Genomic DNA, 22,515 nt, shown 5'->3' with positions numbered 1-22,515 from the left:
TAATCGATTACTCGTAGCTATGAGAAAAATCGAAAAAAATAAAATCGAAATTATAAATTGTTATGAACTCTTTAAAAACAAAATTACATATCTTTTCACATGTATGTGTAAGATTATAACTGTTTGTTGGTGGCGGTTAGGTGGCCGAGCGGAGATTGCGTTCGTCACCAACCCCGGAGCTGTGAGCTGGATTCGCCTGTTCGAATCCAGCTCACAGCTCCGGGGTTGTCACCAGCTTGGCTGGCCGTCTGCACTAATACAATTGGCTGTATTAGAGGGTGGGAGAAGCTGGCGGGGTGGGTCCGGGTCGTTGTAAACAGCGACTCCTACAGTTCGGTCGGGGCGCCTGCTAATCGCGGATAGGACTCGAGGGGGATAGTGTGATCCTCCCACACGCTACGCCCTCTCGATGAGAATCCGCGCTGCCAGGTGAAAAGAAGCGGTGATTGGCTTGACGTGTGTCGGAGGAAGCACGAGGTAGCCTCCACTCTCCCAGATGATCTGACTGTGGGGGGTAAGTGCGCAGCGACCAGGAAGGGACTGGGAATTGGCATACGACTAACATTGGGATGGGAGAAAATCGGAGGAAAATGGAGGGGGAAAAAGACCAAAAATAAAAATAAAAATAACTGTTTGTTGGTTTCCTTAAACATATATACGTGAATGAACAAAAATAAGTATATAAAAAATATAAAAAATGTCTAATATATACCGTATATTCTTTTTTAACGTTTTTTTTCCCTTTTCGAGTAATACAAGATCAATCGAGTATAGCATGCGATCAATCGATCTGGATTTTTCTTTAAAATGGCCATCCCTAATATATATATATACACAGTACACCGTACAGTAAGTTTTTTATATATATACACACACCATACAGTAAGTTTTATATATATATATATATATATATATACACAGTACACCATACAGTACGTTTTATATATATACACACACCATACAGTAAGTTATATATATATATACATACAGTACACCGTACAGTGAGTTTTATATATATACACGCACCATACAGTAAGTTTTATATATATATATATACACAGTACACCATACAGTAAGTTTTATATATATATATATATATACACAGTACACCATACAGTACATTTTATATATATATATATATACACAGTACACCATACAGTACGTTTTACATTTGTATATATATATACAGTACACCATACAGTACGTTTTATATATATATACACAGTACACCATACAGTACGTTTTATATATATATATATATATACAGTACACCATACAGTAAGATATATATTGAAATTCTTTTATTGGGAAAAACCACTTGAGATACAGTATCTCGTTTTCGAGAGGGTCCCACATATATATATATATATACACACACAATACACCATACAGTAAGTTTTATATATATACTCAGTACACCATACAGTAGGTTATATATATACACAGTACACCATACAGTAAGTTTTATATATATTATATACACCATACAGTATGTTTTTTATATATATATACACAGTACACCATACAGTACATTATATATATATATATATATATATATATATATATATATATATACACAGTACACCATACAATAAGTTTTATATATATATATACACAGTACACCATACAGTAAGTTATATATATATATATACAGTACACCATACAATAAGTTTTATATATATATATACTCAGTACACCATACAGTACTTCAGGTCTTGCTCGAAAAAGATATCTTTGATCTCAAGTGACTACCTGGTAAAATAAAGGTTAAAAATATATATATATATACACAGTACACCATACAATAAGTTTTATATATATATATATACACACAGTACACCATACAGTAGGGGTGGACGGTATGGTCTAAAATTTATATCACGGTATAATTTGAAGCATAGACGGTAACGGTATATATCACGGTATATCAGTGTTTCTGTTAGAATAATTTTTTTTGCCTGATAGGCAGGCTATATAAAGAATGACATCCTCAAGGCATGTAGATTTATAATATTTTAACTTAAAACTAGGCTACTTTTGCGTATAAAGTCATTATATTCCAAATAAAATAAGTCCCGAGTCGAGACTCCGTGCTGCTCCCATTGCAAACAGCGGGGCTGGATGCTGGATTTTGCTAGAAGCATATGTAGCTGCAGAGCCGCAGAGCCAGGGGCGCTTTCAGGTCAACAGCGCCCCCCCCCCCCACCCAACGGCTGAATTCAATGCAATACTCCAATTCAGCCATTGGCAATTCAGCCGTTGGGTGGGGGGGCTCTGTTGAGCGGGCCTGTGACCAGACCTGAAAGCGCCCCTGGCTCTGCGGCTCTGCAGCTGTATGCTATTCGCAAATCCACTGCTGCAGCCGTCCTCCCGCTGCAGCCGTCGTTATCATAACACTACACACATATCATAATGTTTACAGCAAACTGTAGTTGATCACCAGGTATGTTTTATTAACGTAGAATAATTCATATAAGAAAAACGATAGGGAAATCTCGTACCTTTCTCCACTGGTTAAAAATGCCAGGAACTGAAATTGAAACTTGCTGTGCGCCGCGGTGATATGTGTTTATTATGAAATGACAATTGCGTGTTGACACGCCCACTGCGCGAAGCCTCCTAAATAACTTTTTCCAGTTTGCACATATCTATTATCTATGACTAATTCTATCTATTTTTAGGGGCAAATGCGATTGAAATAGTCGCGCTGTGGTTACATGACGTCATTGCTATTTTAGAGCTGCTCTACCGGTTACACGGTATAGTCAAAATCCATACCGTAGAGCAAATTAATACCGTTTATACCGTATACCGTTTATACCATCCACCCCTACCATACAGTACTTTTATTTATATATATATATATATATATATATATATATATATATATATATATATATATATATATATATATATATATATATATATATATTGTGGATATCCTGAAGAACGTTCTCAGTCAACCGAGATCCAGATAATAAGGTTTATTAGCCAGACAGATAGAATATATACATGTAGTCAGAGAGAATGGCTGAGGCTCTCGCCCTAGGTCAGGGGTGGCCAACCCGCGGCTCGCGAGCCGCATGCGGCTCTTTGCCCGTCAATGTGCGGCTCTTCCATCCATAAAAAAAAATTAGAAAAAAATATTTTTTTTTATTTTTTTTTAACTTTTTTTTTTTTTTTTTACTTTTTTTTTTTTTTATGTCACTCATTCCATAAGGACGTAGAATAAACATTTACAATTTTTTTTAAATGGTCCATTTGCATGTTCTTGGTATCTGAATCTAGGGACATATATGGATCAGTGTCAGAAATAGTGTGTCTGTTACTAGGCTTGAGTAAATTGTAATGAACCAAAGGAGAATATCAATTCTATTTAAAAAAAAAAATTATCTTTGACTGTAAATAACACCATGCTAAAATTGACCAGACCTGAAAAATCTAAGCAAATGAATAAAGGGAAGATGATTAAACAGAAGGTTTTGTAGATACAGTACTGAATTCTGCCATCTTTTTTATAATGTAAATTTCTCCACCATTTTTCATCATATTGCAACACCGTTTTTTGCAAGACGTTCACAGAAAGGTAGAGAAACTAACTGCGTTCTGTTTTATGGCAATAACGTTCAGGTTTGTGGGAGATCATCCCAAAAAATAAGAGAAATTAAAAAGTAAATCCAGAAGTCAGATGATTGACGGGCTGGTGTGAGCTGGGTAGGGTAGTTTTTCGAAATTTGAAAGCCCTGAGTCTCTTCCTTCAAAAGACTACACTCACTTTTGGCTGTGCCACTTCCTCCTGTCAATATGCGCCGGTTTCCGACTCAATGCCCTGAGATTTCTATAATCTTATATTTCACTAATAACAGTTAAAATAATTGGTAAACAAACATAATGCTGAAAATATACACTTTTACTGTATATCTCGGGCTTAAGAGGTTAACCCTGTGAGGCCCAAATTAAAAAGAAATTAGCAACTTCAGAGGCCAGAGGGTGGGACATATAAACACATTTACTATCAAATAGCATTGTGAGGCTGAACAACAGGACCAATTGACTATACATGTGCTTAAAGGGGAACTATCTTATAAATGGCTTTTTTCAGTGTTTACCATTGTTTCTTAGCTATGTGGACTTATATTAATAGGATATATGTCTCTAATTCTCATATTGGCGAATTCTTCAAATTCTCCTCTCACAATATTCACCCTCACTGAACTGAGTCATCTGAAAATGTGCATATCTGTGATGTCAGAGATTTCTCAGCTGCATAATAATGTGGCAGTTGATGTGGCAGTTGGCACCAGGCCACACAGTGGTTGGAGCCCAGCCTCAAAACGGCTTAAGATCTTGAGGTAGAAAAATGCGGTTTTTAGTGCATTTAATGCATTTTTTTTGAAAAAAAACCTAGGTGTTCCATAGACTCACAGGAATTGTGTAAAAGTGCCCAAATAGTGAAAGAAATAGTAAAATAGTTCCCCTTTAACATTTTTTAAATAAACATTATTTTTTTAAATGGCTAAAAGTGATTTTGTAATTTTGCAACCGTGGGTCTCACAGGGTACTTTTAACCCTGTGAGGCCCAAAATAAAAAAGACATTAGCAACTTCAGAGGCCAGAGGGTGAGACCTATAAACACATGAAGGGTGCCGTGACTGAAAAAAAAGGTTGAGAAACGCTGGTATATGGTGTGGCTCTTTGTGGTACCACAGTAATTTTTTTGTGGCTCTTAGTCTCTGACTGGTTGGCCACCCCTGCCCTAGGTGATCAGCTGAAATGACCCAGGTAGAGAAGAATGAATGCTGTCGGGAGCAGCCCTATATAGTGAAAGGGGGGAGGAGGGGGTCCCATTTGATAGGTCAAATGGGTGGGGGGGACACACAGGATTAGGGGCCAGAGGGGAGGGGAATGTCTTTACATGAGAGTTGGGGAATCAATATATTATTCCACAATATACACAGTACACCATACAATAAGTTTTATATATATATATACACAGTACACCATACAGTAACAGGGTTCCCACGGTACCTGGAAAACATTCATTTTTTCATTTTCCAGGTGTCATGTACGAAGGTCTAAGAATAACAACGGGAGGGCGGCACATGAGCAAAAGCAGCCTCTCTCAGTAAATGCATTTAAATCAAGGTCCCAGGTATAGGTAAATTATATATTTATGGTGATAGGGATTTAAACCTCCACCATAATGCAAAAAGGGGAAAAGGTAGGGGAGGACAAACAATACATACATGTAAACAAACAAACACTTAATAGCCAATACAACCACGTGCCCATCATAGGACACCACAGCTATGGGGTTTAATCCACACTCAATGCGATAAATGGCACCCAGCCACACAGTGTTGTCTCAGGCAACAGATAGGCGAGACGGCAGCCTCCTCACTCCACCCTGAAACGTGGCAGTGACTTCCATAAATGAGGGCCCTGTGTGTGTGTCATCTTCCAGTTTATATCCACTCATCCAACTAACTGCCCACAGGTGTAATCAAGCAGGTGCAATCAGCTCAATCAGGAGGATGAGTGGTATCTGGGAAAAGAGAGAAGAAACAGAATTAAAAGATGACACATCACACAACCAAGAACAACATAACCCATACTCATGATACTAATCTGATGTTCACATGGTCTTCCAAAATACAGTAATAATGATAATGACCAACCCACGTACGTCACACCAGGTATGGAAAGGCATGGAAACTGAGCAAAAGTGACCAATTACATGGAAATAGAAACGGTTGTCCTGGAAAATTTTATTGGATGATGTGTAATAAAATGTAACTATTGAGCACAGAATTAACATGAGTTTAGGGCGGCTAGGTGGTGTAGTGGTCTAAGGCACTCGCCACCAGTGTGGAGACGCTAGGATTCGCGTGTTCGAATCCAGCTCTCCACATTGTTTTTCAGTTTGGCTGGTCGTCCGCAGTAATACACATTGGCCGTATTACGGGGAGGGAAAAACTGAAGGGTGGGGATCGAACGTTGTGAACAAGCGACTCCTACAAGTCGGTTGGTGCGCCTGCGCAGTAAAATCAGGAAGTGTCGGGGGCAGCGTGAGCCTCCCACGCGTTACTCCTCGACACTGAGAGGTCGAGCTGCGCAGGTGAAAAGATGCGACTGCTGTTACCTCAAGTACCGGAGGGGACTTGTGCTATGTATGACTTAGTCCTCACTGCAGCCGGCTTGTGGGAGGCAAGAAACAGCGTTCGTGACAGGGGAGGGTTGAATTGGATGATACGAAATTGGGATGGGAGAAAATATAGAAAAATGGGAGAAAAAGTGGATCAAAAAAAAAGAATTAACATGAGTTTATAAAAACCCTTTACATGTGAACAGCTTTTACTGTAGATCGAAATGGATGATCCCATGTTGTAGAGCATGCTCTTGGCATCCTATATGGTATATTGGATGTTGGAATTTGATGCAGGCAACTTGGTGAGCCAAGGGAGCCTTGGCATCTACAGTGAAACTTGAGTGAAACTTCTTATGCAAGTTTATCCTCAAATGTAAGTAGCTGTGTTTTAACTGTGTGGTAAACCTGGGTGTATCAACGTTAGTTAGTAAGCAGTGCAATCTTGCTAACTAGCTAGCCAACGTTAGCTCTTATAACGAGCCAGTTAGCCAGCGCCAGGTACAGTAGCTAGCCAACGTTAGCTCTCATAACGAGGCAGTTAGCCAGCGCCAGGTACAGTAGCTAGCCAACGTTAGCTCTCATAACGAGCCAGTTAGCCAGCGCCAGGTACAGTAGCTACCAACGTTAGCTCTCATAACGAGGCAGTTAGCCAGCGCCAGGTATAGTAGCTAGCCAACGTTAGCTCTCATAATGAGGCAGTTAGCCAGCGCCAGGTACAGTAGCTAGCCAACGTTAGCTCTCATAACGACCCAGTTAGCCAGCGCCAGGTACAGTAGCTACCAACGTTAGCTCTCATAACGAGGCAGTTAGCCAGCGCCAGGTACAGTAGTTGGCCAACGTTAGCTCTCATAACGAGCCAGTTAGCCAGCGCCAGGTACAGTAGCTAGCCAACGTTAGCTCTCATAACGAGCCAGTTAGCCAGTGCCAGGTACAGTAGCTACCAACGTTAGCTCTCATAACGTTAGCCAGCGCCGGGTACAGTAGCTAGCCAACGTTAGCTCTCATAACGAGCCAGTTAGCCAGGAAGAGAAGAGGCCGCGAAGATGGAAGAGGAGGATGACAGGAAAAGGGAGAACAGTGGAGAGGAGTTGAGAAGAGTAGGAAGAGAAGACGGGAGTGGACACAAGGGGAGGTGTGGAGAGAAGAGGACAGGATGAGATAGGAGAGGAGTGGAAGAGAGAACATATATCAATCCCAGTGCTCATGTGTTCCAGTTCAATAAATTGTTGTTCATCTACAGCTTGTTGCATTATTTCATGCATTGATATTATCAATAAGACATAATCTCTAAGCATTTACAATGTAGACTTGACTGGCACATCTTTTAAATCAAGTAAGTAGTCAGGTGTCCTAGGGGGTTGTGTGTGTGCGGGGAGGGGGGCGCGGATGGGGGCGGAAAACTTCAGGGGCCTATAGATCATCACTTAATATGGTACCTGGAAAATCGGGAGGTAGTATGGAAAAAAAAATTCAAGGCAAGCGTGGGAACCCTGAGTAAGTTTTATATATATAAGGTAAATCTCTCTCTCTCTCTCTCCGTCTGTCTCTGTCTGTCTCTCTGTCTATGTCTCTCTGTCTATGTCTCTCTCTCTCTAGTTCTCCTCAGGTAGCTGGTCTTCACACCAGGTTCAGGTTCGGTCCTCCAGAAGATCTACTGAGTCAGACCTCAGCCTCTCACTCAGACCTGGGCCAGCTGGCCTCCCAAGGAGGTAACACACACACACACATACATATATACATACAACAGGGTTAATTTGGTCATGGACATTTTTTATTATTGTCCAGGCCTCTAAAAGTTATGGAAAATGATACACACGTGGTCCCGTCCAGAGGAGGAAGAGTCATGTTTGATTTATGAGTATTGCTCTTGAGTTTCTGCTCTTTGTATGGTCTGTAATGTGTGTGTGTGTGTGTGTGCGTAGGTCTAGGTATGTACGAGTCTCCTCTGTTCCTGGCTGCTCATGATGAGGAGGGTGGAGGCAGGAGCGTCCCTACAACCCCTCTACCTACAGGTAACACTATAATACAAACCCTCTACCTACAGGTAACACTATAATACAACCCCTCTACCTACAGGTAACACTATAATACAACCCCTCTACCTACAGGTAACACTATAATACAACCACCTACCTACAGGTAACATTATAATACAACCCTCTACCTACAGGTAATACTATAATACAACCCCTCTATCTACAGGTAACACTATAATACAACCCTCTACCTACAGGTAATACTATAATACAACCCCTCTATCTACAGGTAACACTATAATACAACCCCTCTATCTACAGGTAACACTATAATACAACCCTCTACCTACAGGTAACATTAGAATACAACCCCTCTATCTACAGGTAACATTATATTAGGATATATGTATTTTTTCTAGTATTTTTATTACATTTATTTAATTTTTTTAAATTTATTTAACCTTTATTTAACCAGGAAGTCCCATTGAGATACAAGATCTCTTTTGCAAGGGAGACCTGGCCAAGATGACAGCAATAACACCCGAAAACATCAGACAGCAATAAAATGTGCGGTACATCACACAAGAACATAATAAAAGTGCATGTACACAATACACAATACATCACACATACATTTATTTAAGAACAAAAGCTCAAATTAACTGACAACATACAGTATACAAATAATAAATACATTGAAAATAAAAAGGAAAAAACAATCAAGGAAAAAAGAGGGTAGCTGTCAATCATGTGGGACATCCAGCTTCTCTCTTATATCTATGGTCCATAAATGGACTCCAGATTTTCTTACTTACTCCAAAGAGTGCTGCACTGTGAGTCTCAACTTCTCAGGTTTAAGATGCTGCATCACATCTCTTGGCCACTGGGTCCAGCTCGGTGGATGAGGAGACGTCCAGTGAAGAAGAACGGGTCTCTGTGCTCCAGTAGCAATGTAACAAACTTTGCCATCTGGACTTTAGCTCCAGAGAGACTCCCACGCTTTCCCCCACCATGCCAGAAATAGCCATCATAGGATCTGGACGAATTATCGTCCTAAAACGTCTAGCAGTGTTATACAAACTCCAATAAGTGGAGAGTTTCAGACATTGACTGTGCTAGATATGTTAAAAGACTATCTGTCACAGATCTACATTCAGGAGCGTTTTAGATTTTAGAGAAATGCAAGCGATGCAGCTAGGCCTGTCACGATAAGCAATAAATCAATTAATCGTGATGATTTTGACGGGCTTGATTAATTGCCATATGCGTGTTTGTTTTCCTCGTGTCACTCTTTGTCTGTGTGGGGAGGCGGGGGCGTACTACAGAGTACAGCATGATAGCTCCGTGAGGGCTCGTTTTGTATACGCCCATCAACAGCAGCTCCTTGCATTATTATGCTATTATATTAGTGAACATTTCTCAAAACGGCAATAATATCGCTTATTGCAATAATTTCTGGGACAATTAATCGCCCAGCCAAATTTCTTATTGTGACAGGCCTAGATGCAGCACCTTGAATTGAATGAGGCCGCGCCGAACACAGATTGAGGACGTATGTAGCCCTTCTGGGGCCTCTTCCCACAGCTCTGCTGTCAAAGCCACTCCTGAATCCCACTCCCACGCAGATCGTATAATTTCCAATGATGGGTTATGCAAATTAGACAAGAAATCATAGGTAAATTATATTTTACCCCTCCTTGAAATATTCAATAAGCAATTCATCAGACAAGTCGGGAAAGAGAATATAACTGAATCTTGAGTAGTTTTAAAAAGTGGTATTGTGGTAAATTACATTTATTTCACAGCTGTTCCGAGGTGGGAAATACTTTATCTATATGAAGGGCCTTCATATTATTTATGCCATTACTTCCCCATATACCAAACGATTCATCCATAATGGAGAGGGAGAAGAGATGAAGGGATAAATAAGGCCAAGCAGAGCCTCTTTGCCATCCATAGTTTTTCCTGATATTAGACCATATTTAAAGACTGCAAAAACATGCAATTTAGGCAATTGAATGACGAACTCCCCCTTTTGACATCTAGACAAACCATACACTCTTATTGGCACAGGTCTCTAGTTTATCTGTGTGAAGTTCCATGGTGCTGTGATTAAGCTAGAGGGTATAACCGGTGACTTTATACAGTGAGGTCAAGTTAACCGCATAAAGCATCGGGCAAAAAAGGGGCTAGTTTTCTGTTTTGTTTTTGACAATTGCATACCCAAATTAATTTGCGATTTATTATATTTTATACTTATAGCACATGCATGAGTCTGGTCTCTTTTGAAGGGTAACATTCTGAAGTTTCTTACACAATATAGACGAATCACTTTGAATGCTAATGAAATAGAGGGTTGAACACTGAAGTAAAAGTTTTGTGTACTCACATTTCTTTTGACTGGTTGTCAGTTTCCTGTTTTTAAGTTACAGCTGAGAGGTAGGAGCTGGAAAACATAATGGTTCCATAGCCTGAAGTCTTATGTAGTACAGGTCCAAAGTTTATAAAAATCCCACGGAAAATGTATGTTTTACAAAGGTTTTTGTAATGTGTGTACCAGTAAAAATTCAGCATGCTTATCCAAGATGGCCATCCGCTGCCAGATGCTCTAGTCAAAACAATGGACTTCTTCGTCTTCTTGTGTCACCTTCCCCCACTCCCAGCGCCCGTCTCGGATCGCTTTTGGAGCAGACGCGCCTTGGCTACAACGGTGGTCAATCATGTCCCCCACCAGGAAATTTTTTGTTACAAAGACTTCATTTCCTGCATTCTGGTGCAGGAATTTTTTTATTTGTACCCTTTAAATGCCAGTGTTTGTGATGGCATCACAAATTATTGTTAAAAAACAGGCTGGCATAATGTATGATTAGCAACAACACTGATTTTGATGGATTTTCTGTTTTTTTGTAATGTCAGATTGAAAAAAATACAATCTTTTATTCAACTTCAGCCCTGATCATAACACCACATATTTATTTTATAATTCTAACCCTTTAAATGCCAGTGTGTGTGATGGCATATATTTGCAATATATCAAATGCAAAGTAGATTTTTCTGGGGGGGATTATTACAGGCTAGCATGTGTCAATGATTAGCAACAACAGTTTTTTGTAAGGGTCCCGCCTCCACCAATCACATGCGGCTCCCTTTGTGTGTGTGTGAGAGCAAGAGAGAGAGAGTTCTCCAACTTGTGTGAGTTGCAGTGATCTCCTGGTTGTTCCCCACCTAGGTTATCTAACTATTGCGCTGCTGCAACTAGAAACACTGGCCTGGCCTGCTTCTAAGTTCAGTGGCCTGACTGCATAAAAAAAAATAAAAATGTTAGCTAGCTAGCTAACGTAACTAATGTTGCGTAACGTTGCTATCATACGTTGCTAGCTAATGGATATTAACAAAACCCTCTCTCTCTGTCTGTGTCCATCTATCTCTCTCTCTGTCTGTCTATGTCTCTGTCTCTATCAGTGAGCGTCTTTACAGAGTCTCTGCCCTCGGACAGCGTTGACAACATGGCGTCCCAGTCTGTTCCCATGGTAACCACCTCCACTGGGAGATTTGTTGCCCCTGACGACGGAGATGAGGTCTTCATGGAGCAAGAGGGGGAGGGGTGAGCTGCTACACTGATTACTGTGGTAGTTTAACCAGAGTCTATATAATGAGATGGATCACTGTGGTAGTTTAACCAGAGTCTATATAATGAGATGGATCACTGGTAGTTTAACCAGAGACAGTCTATATAATGAGATGGATCACTGTGGTAGTTTAACCAGAGTCTATATAATGAGATGGATCACTAGTAGTTTAACCAGAGACGTCTATATAATGAGATGGATCACTGTGGTAGTTTAACCAGAGTCTATACAATGGGATGGATCACTGTGGTAGTTTAACCAGAGTCTATATAATGAGGAGACCTATAATTTACTGTATCTTGACTTTTGAAGATGTTTAAAATTAATCTGCTAAAAGGCTAGGAATCGCACAATGAGTGTGTAGCGGCTATCTTGATGTTCTGATAGACGCTCGGTTGGGTGCGGGGATTCCTCGTCTTTGACGCGCAATTAGAAAAAACACAATGTCGAGTCCGTGTCACCTGCCGTTGGGTGAAGTTCCCATTTAATTGAAGTATTCAACTTAATACATGTGATGAGCCAAACAATAATTTCTGCATAATGCTGTTAATAATACTGAAAACGAGCGAGGGTACGTGCGTGTGTTCGTGCGGTAAAAACCGTGAGATCTCTCCGTCACCCATACCTAGATACCTTGATTGACATAGCATACACCTGTGCCTTTATTCAAAACCTATGCGCTCCGTGCTGCCACCCAGTGATGAACTTAACAAACTACAAACTAAGCACAAAAACCATCAAATAGCTCCTACAGAGTGGTTGCCCTGGTAACTAAGGACTATGTGGCAGAATACCAGTGACTTAAATATGAAAGAAAAACATTGATATGTGTGAGTGTGACAGATTCTTAGATACAGATTCAAAGAGACAGGGGTCAGGTCTTGTTAGTCTTTTTAGTCCCTGTTATCAAGATTAACCGACTTCTTTGCTAAAACTGGTACAAGGTAGAGCGAACAGACTTTGGTGTTGGGTTACTATAGTAGCATATATATATATATTTTTTTTTTTTCCCATCCCAATTTCGCCTCGCCAATTCTCCCTTCAATTCTCCCCTCCCCTGTCTCGAACGTTGCTAGACTATGCCTCCCACTGGCCGGCTGCAGTGAGGACCAAGCCTTGCATCACGTGTCCCCTCCGATACACGAGGAGGCAGCTGTCGCATCTTTTCACCTGTACAGCGCGATCTCTGTGGCGAGGAGTAACGCGTGGGAGGCTCACGCTGCCCCTGTTACTTCCTGATTCTGCTGTACAGGCGCACCGACCGACCTGTAGGAGTCGCTGTCCACAATGTCCGATCTCCACCCACCAGCTTTTCCACCCCTAACACTGCCAATTGTGTTAGTATGAACGACCAGCCAAGCTGGTAGCAACGCCGAGAGCTGGGTTCGAACCCAGCATCTCCAAGTGGCGAGCACCTTGCCCACTGCACCACTTAGCCGCCCACTATAGTAGCATCTTATGGGTTGTGTTTTTAAGACCTTTTGATGCCACCGTTTAATAAAACTTAAGGCATACCAAAAATAGGCATACACTTGTGAATAAATACTTTTACATTTGTCCAAATACATGTATTAGTGTGAACTCAAACTGCAAAGAAACAGACTAAGAAATGAAGTAAACTCCATGATCAAAACTGCAAAAAAGAATTTCATCAATGACAAAACTGAGGAAAACAAAAATAAACCCTGTGAACTTTGGAAATTACTCAATAATCAACTAGGCTGCAGTAAAAAAAACTTAAAACCAGATTTTCAAACATAAAGATAAAGACGGACAACACGCTCATCACAGACGAGCTGGATGTGGCCAATTACTTTTTTTAATCCACTTTTTCTCCCATTTTCTATATTTTTCTCCCATCCCAATTTCGTATCATCCAATTCAACCCTCCCCTGTCACGAACGCTGTTTCTTGCCTCCCACAAGCCGGCTGCAATGTGGACTAAGTCATACATAGCACAAGTCCCCTCCGGTACTTGAGGTAACAGCAGGTTGCATCTTTTCACCTGCGCAGCTCGATCTCTCAGTGGCGAGGAGTAACGCGTGGGAGGCTCACGCTGCCCCCGACACTTCCTGATTCTACTGCGCAGGCGCACCAACCGACCTGTAGGAGTCGCTGTCCACAACGCCCGATCCCCACCCATCAGTTTCCCACCCCCTAATACGGCCAATGTGTATTAGTACGGACGACCAGCTAAACTGAAAGCAAATGTGGAGCGCTGGGCTCGAACAGGCGAGCCCAGCGTCTCCAGATTTCGTGGCGAGCGCCTTGCCCACTACGCCACGTAGCCGCCCGATGTGGCCAATTACTTAAACATTTTCTTCACAAACATAGCCACAACACTGTTAAATAAACTACCCACCCACTCAGGGCATTTTGGGGTAGAACACATCATAGCCTACTACAATAACCTAGGGGTCTGCAAAGACAACATGGTAACAACAGCTGAGGTACTCAAAAAACTGAGCGCCCTCCAACCTAACAAGGCCACTGGCCATGACAATATCCCTTCCAAATTCCTCAGAGACTCAGCAGCCGCCATCATCCCAGTCATCACACACATAATAAACCTCTCCATAAAACAGGGACACGTACCCAAAGACTTCAAAATTGCGAGAGTAACCCCCCTGCACAAAAAGGGCACCAAATTAGACCCAGGCAACTACCGCCCTGTTTCTATTCTTACCTCCATCTCGAAAGTCATGGAAAAAATTGTATACCAACAGATCGAAAAGTACCTTGCGGGAAAAAATCGAATCTACGAATTCCAATCTGGCTTCCCACTCCACTGACACATCATGCCTTCTCTATTTGAACGACCACATCAAACAAGAGGTGGACGCGGGCAAATACTGCGGCATGGTCATGCTGGACCTACAAAAGGCCTTCGACACTGTCAATCACTCCATTCTGATTGACACGCTAAAAGCGATAGACCTATCTCAAACCCTGCCCTCTTTTCTTGATCCTCCAATCACAACTGTCGCTTAAGCGACAGTTGTGAGGTAAGCGAGGTAAGCGACAGTTGTGATTGGAGGATCAAGAAAAGAGGGCAGGGTTTGAGAGAGGTCCATTGGTAAACGGTACCCTATCCCCCCCCCCCCTCCCAGTGAGCTGTGGTGTTTCACAAGGAAGCATACTAGGACCGCTACTGTTCCTAATTTATGCAAATTACATGTCGTCAGCTTGTGACTGCAACTTGTTCCTGTTCGCGGACGACTCAGCCCTGCTGGTCTCTAACAAGAACAAGTTACAGGTTGAAAAAACCCTCAGCTCGGAACTAGGCAAAATCTGCACCTGGCTCGCTGGCAATAAACTATCATTACACCTGGGTAAAACGGAGTCCATTCTCTTCGTTTCAAATAACAAACTCAGCAAGGCCGACGGCTTCTCAGTTACAGTGGGTGACAATATTGTCACAAGGAAAGATGAAATTACATACCTAGGTTCCATCCTAGAGGATAATCTTTACTGTGACAAAATGGCATCCAATGTAATAAAAAAAAGTCAACCAACGAACTAGATTCTTGTACCGGATCTCCTCTCTGGTAAACAAGAATACCCTGAAGACTCTGCCAGGAGCACTCATTCAAGGGTACTACGACTATGCTTGCACCTCATGGTACCAAAGCACCTCAAAGGCGCTAAAAACTAAATTACAAACATCACAAAACAAACTGGTCAGACTACTGCTTGACCTTACTCCTAGAACCCACCTCACCCCTGCCCACTTTGACAACCTAGGATGGCTTAGAGTAGACGACAGAGTACAGCAACTTGCAATGGGCCTGGTCTACAAGATACACTACACGACTAATGTACCCATGTACATGTCAAAATACTTCCCAAAGGTCAGTGAATACCACAACCACACGTTTTGCAATTATGCCACATCAATGTGGAACGCCCTACCCACTAGGGATGGGTACCGAATTAGGTACTTTTAAAGGTACCTACCGAATCACGTCGGTACTACAGAGTACCAATTCATGTGAGATCCGTCAGTGCCAGATTTCGGTACTGTAAAAAAAATAAAATAAATTACGTCAACGTTCACACACAATATACGCTTACCTAGGATTTGACTTGATTCAACAACAAAGCAGTCGGGGGGAATGGCAAGCCGAAAACGGTCGAAAGTGTGGTTATTTGAAGTTTAGATTATTTATTTTTTTACAACTGAGGTAGGTAGATTACATTTTTAGAGACTAAAGTACCGAAAAAAAGGTACCGCTGGGTACCGGTATCGATTCACAGGTACCGGTACCGTATCGGTTCAAATGTGAACGGTACCCATCCCTACTACCCACAGCTGTAAAGGAATGTGAATCACTACCCACTTTTAAAACTACTCTCAAGGAGCACCTACAGGAGACTGCAATTCGAAACTAGCCCCTGTAAATGTCCTAACCCAACCCCCTCCAATGTACAGTAAATGTCCTAACCCAATAATACATGAGACCCTCTTCTTGGAACCAAGTAAGGTTTCGTCGATAATCCAATGTACAGTTACCCCCACCCCGCCTAGCCACCCACCCCACCCACCCAACCACCTCCTATGTACAGTTCCCCCCGCTCATCGGACAAGTCCTCATGTAGACCTACTTTTCATAAGTGTATTTTGAACATGTGTGTCTCTGTCTGTGTCGGTCTCTCTCTGTGTCTGTCTCTGTCTGTCTGTCTAGTCCCAGTACAGAGGTGTCTCTAGACAGCCAAACAGATGTAGAGTCTTCAGCCAGACAAGACGACTCCAGTCAAGAACCAGGTTAGTAACACACACACACACGACGACCATAGTCAAGAACCAGGTTAGTAACACTTCTTCTTTCGTGTAACGTCAGAGGTCCAACTCCGTATCTTGTAGCCATGCCCTTAACTCTGGTCCCACATCAAAGAGGCTGGCTTCCGAGGGTGGTTTGTATAGGGGGCAGATGGTCAGGATGTGGTCAACAGTCTGCTCAGGGTCTCCACACTCACATGCAGCGCTGTCTGCCAGGCCCCACTTCTTTAATGATGCTTTAAAGCGACCGACCCCAGATCTTAAACAGTTCAGCAGAACCCAGGTTAGTAACACACACTGAACCACACACTAAAACACACACACAAGACGACACTAGTCAAGAACCAGGTTAGTAACACACACTGAAACACACTATAACACACACACAAGACGACACTAGTCGAGATAAGAACCAGGTTAGTAACACACACTGAAACACACACTATAACACACCCAAGAACGACACCAGTCAAGAACCAGGTTAGTAACACACACTGAAACACACACACGCACACAAGACGACACTAGTCTAGAACCAGGTTAGTAACACACACTGAAACACACACTATAACACACACACAAGACAACACTAGTCTAGAACCAGGTTAGTAACATACACTGAAACACACACACAACAATGCAATGTGGCCAAGCTCTGGAGACACGTTGGTAAGTTTTAAGTCTGATTATCCTCCTCACAGCAGAACTATAGGATTCAGGTAAAAAAAATATGCGAAATGCACCTTTTAAAGAGAGTTCATGTTTAACAAGTCTAACTGATTTGTCCCTAACTGGGAGTCGTTTCAGGGTAAAAAGACCTCGACCCAGTGGTTTGGTTGTTGAGTTACTGGCAGAAAATGTTAGCATCATGCTAGTGGAAGTCAACAGAAAATTTTAGCATCTGTTAGCATCATGCTAGTCTTGGTCAACAGAAAATGTGAGCATCTGTTAGCATCATGCTAGTCGTAGTCAACAGAAAATGTTAGCATCATGCTAGTGGAAGTCAACAGAAAATGTTAGCATCTGTTAGCATCACTGAATCCAATAATGTCTGCTCCCAGTATCTGGGCCGTCTGTCTCTGTTGGCTACCCGCCTCTCAAATCTGCCTGTGTGTCTGTCTACAGATAGTAGTTTAGCTCAGCGGCGCCCCCTGGCTGTCCAGCAGCAGAGCAGCATCCTGACCACCAGAGGAGGGAGGGGAGGCCGTGGGGAGGCTAGGACCTTCATACGCAGAGGCAGAGGTAAGACACAGATATAAACACTCCTACACACACATGATATGTGACCAGGCACAGAGTTTATGGTGTTGTTGAGCCATCTTTACATGATATGAAAGTACAGACTCATACCTTCAAAATAAGCCATCACTTGTACAAATGGTAAATGGCTGCTTTTTTATATAGCGCTTTTATCCAAATCGCTTTACAATTTGTTACTCACATTTTACCTATTCATTCACACACCGACGGCGGAGGCAACCATGCAAGGTGCCAACCTGCTCATCAGGAGCAATTAGGGGTTAAGTGTCTTGCTCAAGGACACATCGACACCCTGCCCAGGAGGAGCGGGAATCGAACCGGTAACCTCCGGATTGCCAGACGACTGCTCTACCTCCTGAGCCACTGTCGCCCCCAATCGGGCGGATACTTTTCAATCGATGTCTTATTAACCATGATGATTTTTGATGAGCTTGTTTTGAGCCAGAGACCTTTTAAAGGCTTGGAGATGTTTATGTTAATGATGCATGCTGGACTACTTTAACCAAGGGCCATTGCAATACACATAACTCCTCCCCCACCTAACACCTTCCAGGTGAGCTGCAGAAGAGCAATGATGTGGCTTTGTTATTATGATGTGATGATGTGAGAGACAGTCTTACAGTTTAACTTTGAAAGAAAAAGTGATCACAGCCGAACGTTAAATCAAAAACACTAGACTGAACTTATAAGTTTCAACTATAAAAACTCACAGAGGGGGAGAAAGAATAAATACACTTTGATGTTGCCTTCATAAATATTTGGACCAATATCTCCCTGCAATTTACCCTCCACACACACACAAAAGGCCCCATCATCATATAGCTATCCACAAGCGCTCTCTATCCTCCGTTACATGCGAGCAGCACGTTTCTGTCTGACGGACAAATCTGTGGAGCGGACTGGAGTAGATAGAGAAACGATAGGAAATATAGAAATAGATGCGTTCATTAGAGAAAACTAATTTCAATAATGTATGCCTTATTCTATGCGCACTGCCAGCTAGCCTTTATGCGATGGATATAATTAAAAATTTTACGGAGAGAAGATAATCTCCCGATTCAAATACAATTGAACACAAATGGTTCCAAAGATATTTAATGTTTCTCTGCATATTTTCACACCGCCAACAAAGTACTGGGTCTGTTGTCTCTTTTTCTGAATGGATTTGGTGCCAGCTGTCATTTCTGCTAGTCTCCGTCATCGAAACTGGAGACTGAAAGTACTTAGCCACTCCCCTCCGACAAAACTTAAATTTTTTCACACAGCATGGGAAATACAGCCTGACTATCTAACAATAATTAACATACAAGTCGGATTAAGTTTTGTAAATAATGAGACAGATGGAGAAGATTTCAAAGCATTCAAAATGGCCAACATCTCAATTTCAACCTATTTCTGAATTATGCAACATTTTGCCATTTTCTGAGGAATCGTAAGCTCCTTAAGGCGGGTTAGACGGGGCCGAGTCACATATAGTTTAAATACCCAGCCTTACTGTGACAATAGTATAAATACCCAGCCTTACTAAGACGATAGAGTTTAAATACCCAGCCTTACTGTGACAATATACTTTAAATACCCAGCCTTACTGTAGTGTGACAATGTAGTTTAGATACCCAGCCCTACTCTGACAGCAGATAAACTAGTAGTGGTACCAGATAAACCAGTAGTGGTACCAGTTAAACCAGTAGTGATAGCAGTTAAACCCACAGTCAGTATTATGATGAGGAAGCTTTTTATTAGTGATGGAGCTTAACACACAGTGTAGTTCAGACATGAGGTTACATTATGATCATATACACTTAGACTGACAGTAGAGATGAAGTTACATTATGATCATATACACTTAGACTGACAGTTTAATAAAACCTTTAGAGTTTTATATGAAAGGAAATATTTATTCTTGATGTTAATGCTTGATGATTTCATTTTAGAGTAATTTGTCAAACTAAACAAATCTCTGCTTTCTCTGATTCTCTCTCTCTCTAGGAGTCACTTTCTCCCGAGGAGGAGGAAGAGGTGGAGCCATGGGCAGAGGTTTCCCCTAGCGATGACGTCCTCAACACCAGCCCAGGAGGGAGGGAGAACGACGTTGCGATTGTCTTCAATAATGTTCCTGTTTTCAGACCTTTATCTTATTTAAATGGTTCATTTGACTGCTGCCATTTAAAGTTCCAAATGAGTTGAAGTGAAGGGTTAGCGACAGCAGCCTGTATGAGGAGCGTTGGCATTTACTCCACTTAGACAGACGACTCTAAGACGACTTGAACACATCCAGCAATAATAAGATGGAGACGAGAGCTTTGATTCAATCTGTTTTCAACCAGAACACTGGAGTATGGTCTTATTTTTGTTTTCTTTTAAATATTTCTCATATTCAGTAATTCGGTGTAAAAATCAGTGAGACTTTTTAGTTTTGTCAGTGTGTCGGAACGTTGATCAAAGTTTAGTTTTATAAAAATAAGAAATGGAAAGATCACTGAGCTTTGTGTTGCGTTGTTCTATGCTAATAAAGTTTTTTCTTTTTGCTAATAAAGAGACGCAGCGTGTGTGTGTGTGTTCACTCTGCGAGAGTCGCCGTCACAGAACTAGAATGGATAGAACAGACAGTCCTGTTGAAACGTTTGTTCTCGTGACTCATCTTTTGCTTTATGATGAGATGGAACTTGTACAGTATTTGGCGTTGTCATCTACTGCACCACAAGGGGATTCACAGGACAGACGTATTGAAAAGGCGAGAACAAATAAAAACTAAACTAAGTAATAAATCCAATATGTCTCCTGCCTTGTCAACACATGGAACAACATTTGTTTCAGTTACATTTTCAAACATTCCACGCCAGCCATCTTGGGTGTACAGAACAATTTGACCATGCACCATCTATCCATTCTAGTTCTGTGTGTGTGTGTGTGTGTTGTTCTAAGAGCACTGCAGCCACTTTAGGAAGGAGTTGCGGGGGTGGGGGGGCGCAGCGACCTGCGTTGCCATGGGAGCAGAGCTGAGGCTGTGTGGGTTTTTCTTGGCAGCAGGCTTTTCTTTTTCCAGGACGGGACGATCACCAGAGATCTTAATGTTGAAGAACAGAGCTAGAGAGAGAGAGAGGGGTATATTAGAGGGGGATAGCTGTGCCATGTAACAGACATGAAGTCATTTAGAACCAATCCAGCAGTAGTGACCTCATCACAACCAGGATTTAACAACCTACTAACTGCAGGAAGACTAGAGTAGGAGGTTCTCAACAACTGGTCCCCAGAAACATGAGGGTTATTTTATCCAAAGCGTTTTAACAACTTGTGCCTCACATTCACCTTCTGATTACCAGACGACCGCCCAATGGGAATAAAATGGACTCTCAATTATGATTAGTTTCTGTTAAACGGGTATCTATGAAATTCTCAGCCATTAAGGTTTCTATTTGGCTCGGTTTGTTGGGTCAGTTAAGCCTGTCGAGTGTTGTGTCAAATGGCGGGGGGGGGGGGGGGGGGGGGGGTCCTTGACAGAAAACTGGACCAGTGTTGTACGGTAGCTTGGTGTGATCCTTACGTCCTGAGAAGAGATAGTGGAGAAACTTCTGGGTCTGGGCCGCGTCTGGGAGGGTGAGGGCTGCGGTGACCTGACCAGGGAACCCTTTTGGAGACACTCTGAACTCTCTACTCAGCTGCGCCTCTGTGCAAACACAACGAAAACATCGTCCATTGGTTATTCAGTCACCGTCATCCCACTTCTGATGCCATGTAATAAATCACAGAATGTCCAGTTAAACAGAACAAGTTTACCGTCTTGTTTAATTGCTAATTATTAGTCTGCTTACTAGTCATAAGGCGATCTCTCACGGGTTAAGTCACTGTCGCGCATATTACAGCGTTACCTACAATACTATGACAAGTTAGTCACTGTCGGTTGCTATGGTTACTAACCTGCTTGGCGGGAGGCGGGACTCTTGGAGGAAGAGGCGGCTTTGGGATTCTTGCTACAGTTGGAGTCGCTCCCTGCAGGGAAGGAGAACTTCTGTGCTGTGCCTCCTGGAGGAGGAGAGAGGGAGACGGAACGGAGGACAGTTAGCAACATCCAGTAACACCAGTCAGTATTTGCTAAATGCCTTTCAAGGACATTTAAAGGTCCCATATTGTGAAAAGCCCTATTTTTAGTACTTGTGTACATACATTTGGGTCTCTGATGGGCCTACTAACACTCAAACTGAAATAAGACAAGCCAGTCAGATTTTCCACCCCGCCCATATTCAGAAACTGCCTTTAAACGAGTCGTTGGGTTTTCCGTCTTCATGTGATGTCACACACGAAAAAGCTCATTGAAATGCATGTGGAAAAACCTGTGTACAAGAATTTCTCATAAACATTCTCTTTTCTACCTAAAGTTGAACCTAAAATATGTTTGACAACATTTTTAGTGCCAAGTTTGATATGATATTGATTAATCTTGAGTCATCTTTGATGGTACACAGCATTGCTAGATGTACGATAATGATCTTATTTGTACGATGAAAGCAGCTCACTTGTTACAGACACAAACAGCCTGTTGAGAACAGGACTGAAACGGGTATAGAGGCTGCTAGAATGAGAACAGGACTGAAACGGGTATAGAGGCTGCTAGAATGAGAACAGGACTGATATAGGCTGCTAGAATGAGAACAGGACTGAAACAGGTATAGAGGCTGCTAGAATGAGAACAGGACTGACGGGAATAGAGGCTGCTAGGATGCT

The 22,515-nt window shown here is 42.0% G+C and overlaps 1 protein-coding gene across 1 annotated transcript in view; it reads left to right on the top strand.

Moving 5' to 3' along the window:
• The window catches only part of LOC311239530 (nucleoprotein TPR-like), a 226,414-nt gene extending 206,091 nt beyond the window's left edge, over positions 1-20,323 (top strand). The window contains exons 51-56 of the mRNA XM_084327849.1: positions 7,745-7,857; positions 8,071-8,160; positions 11,587-11,728; positions 16,439-16,518; positions 17,659-17,775; positions 19,783-20,323. Coding sequence (XP_084183975.1) covers positions 7,745-7,857; positions 8,071-8,160; positions 11,587-11,728; positions 16,439-16,518; positions 17,659-17,775; positions 19,783-19,841 — 601 coding nt within the window. The 3' untranslated portion in view covers positions 19,842-20,323. The remainder of the gene's footprint in view (positions 1-7,744; positions 7,858-8,070; positions 8,161-11,586; positions 11,729-16,438; positions 16,519-17,658; positions 17,776-19,782) is intronic.
• The last annotated feature ends 2,192 nt before the right edge of the window (positions 20,324-22,515 follow it).

The sequence above is a fragment of the Notolepis coatsorum genome, assembly GCF_963971535.1.
Source record: "Notolepis coatsorum genome assembly, chromosome: 13".
NCBI lineage: Eukaryota > Metazoa > Chordata > Actinopteri > Aulopiformes > Paralepididae > Notolepis > Notolepis coatsorum.
This window is presented reverse-complemented; position numbering and strand designations above follow the sequence as displayed.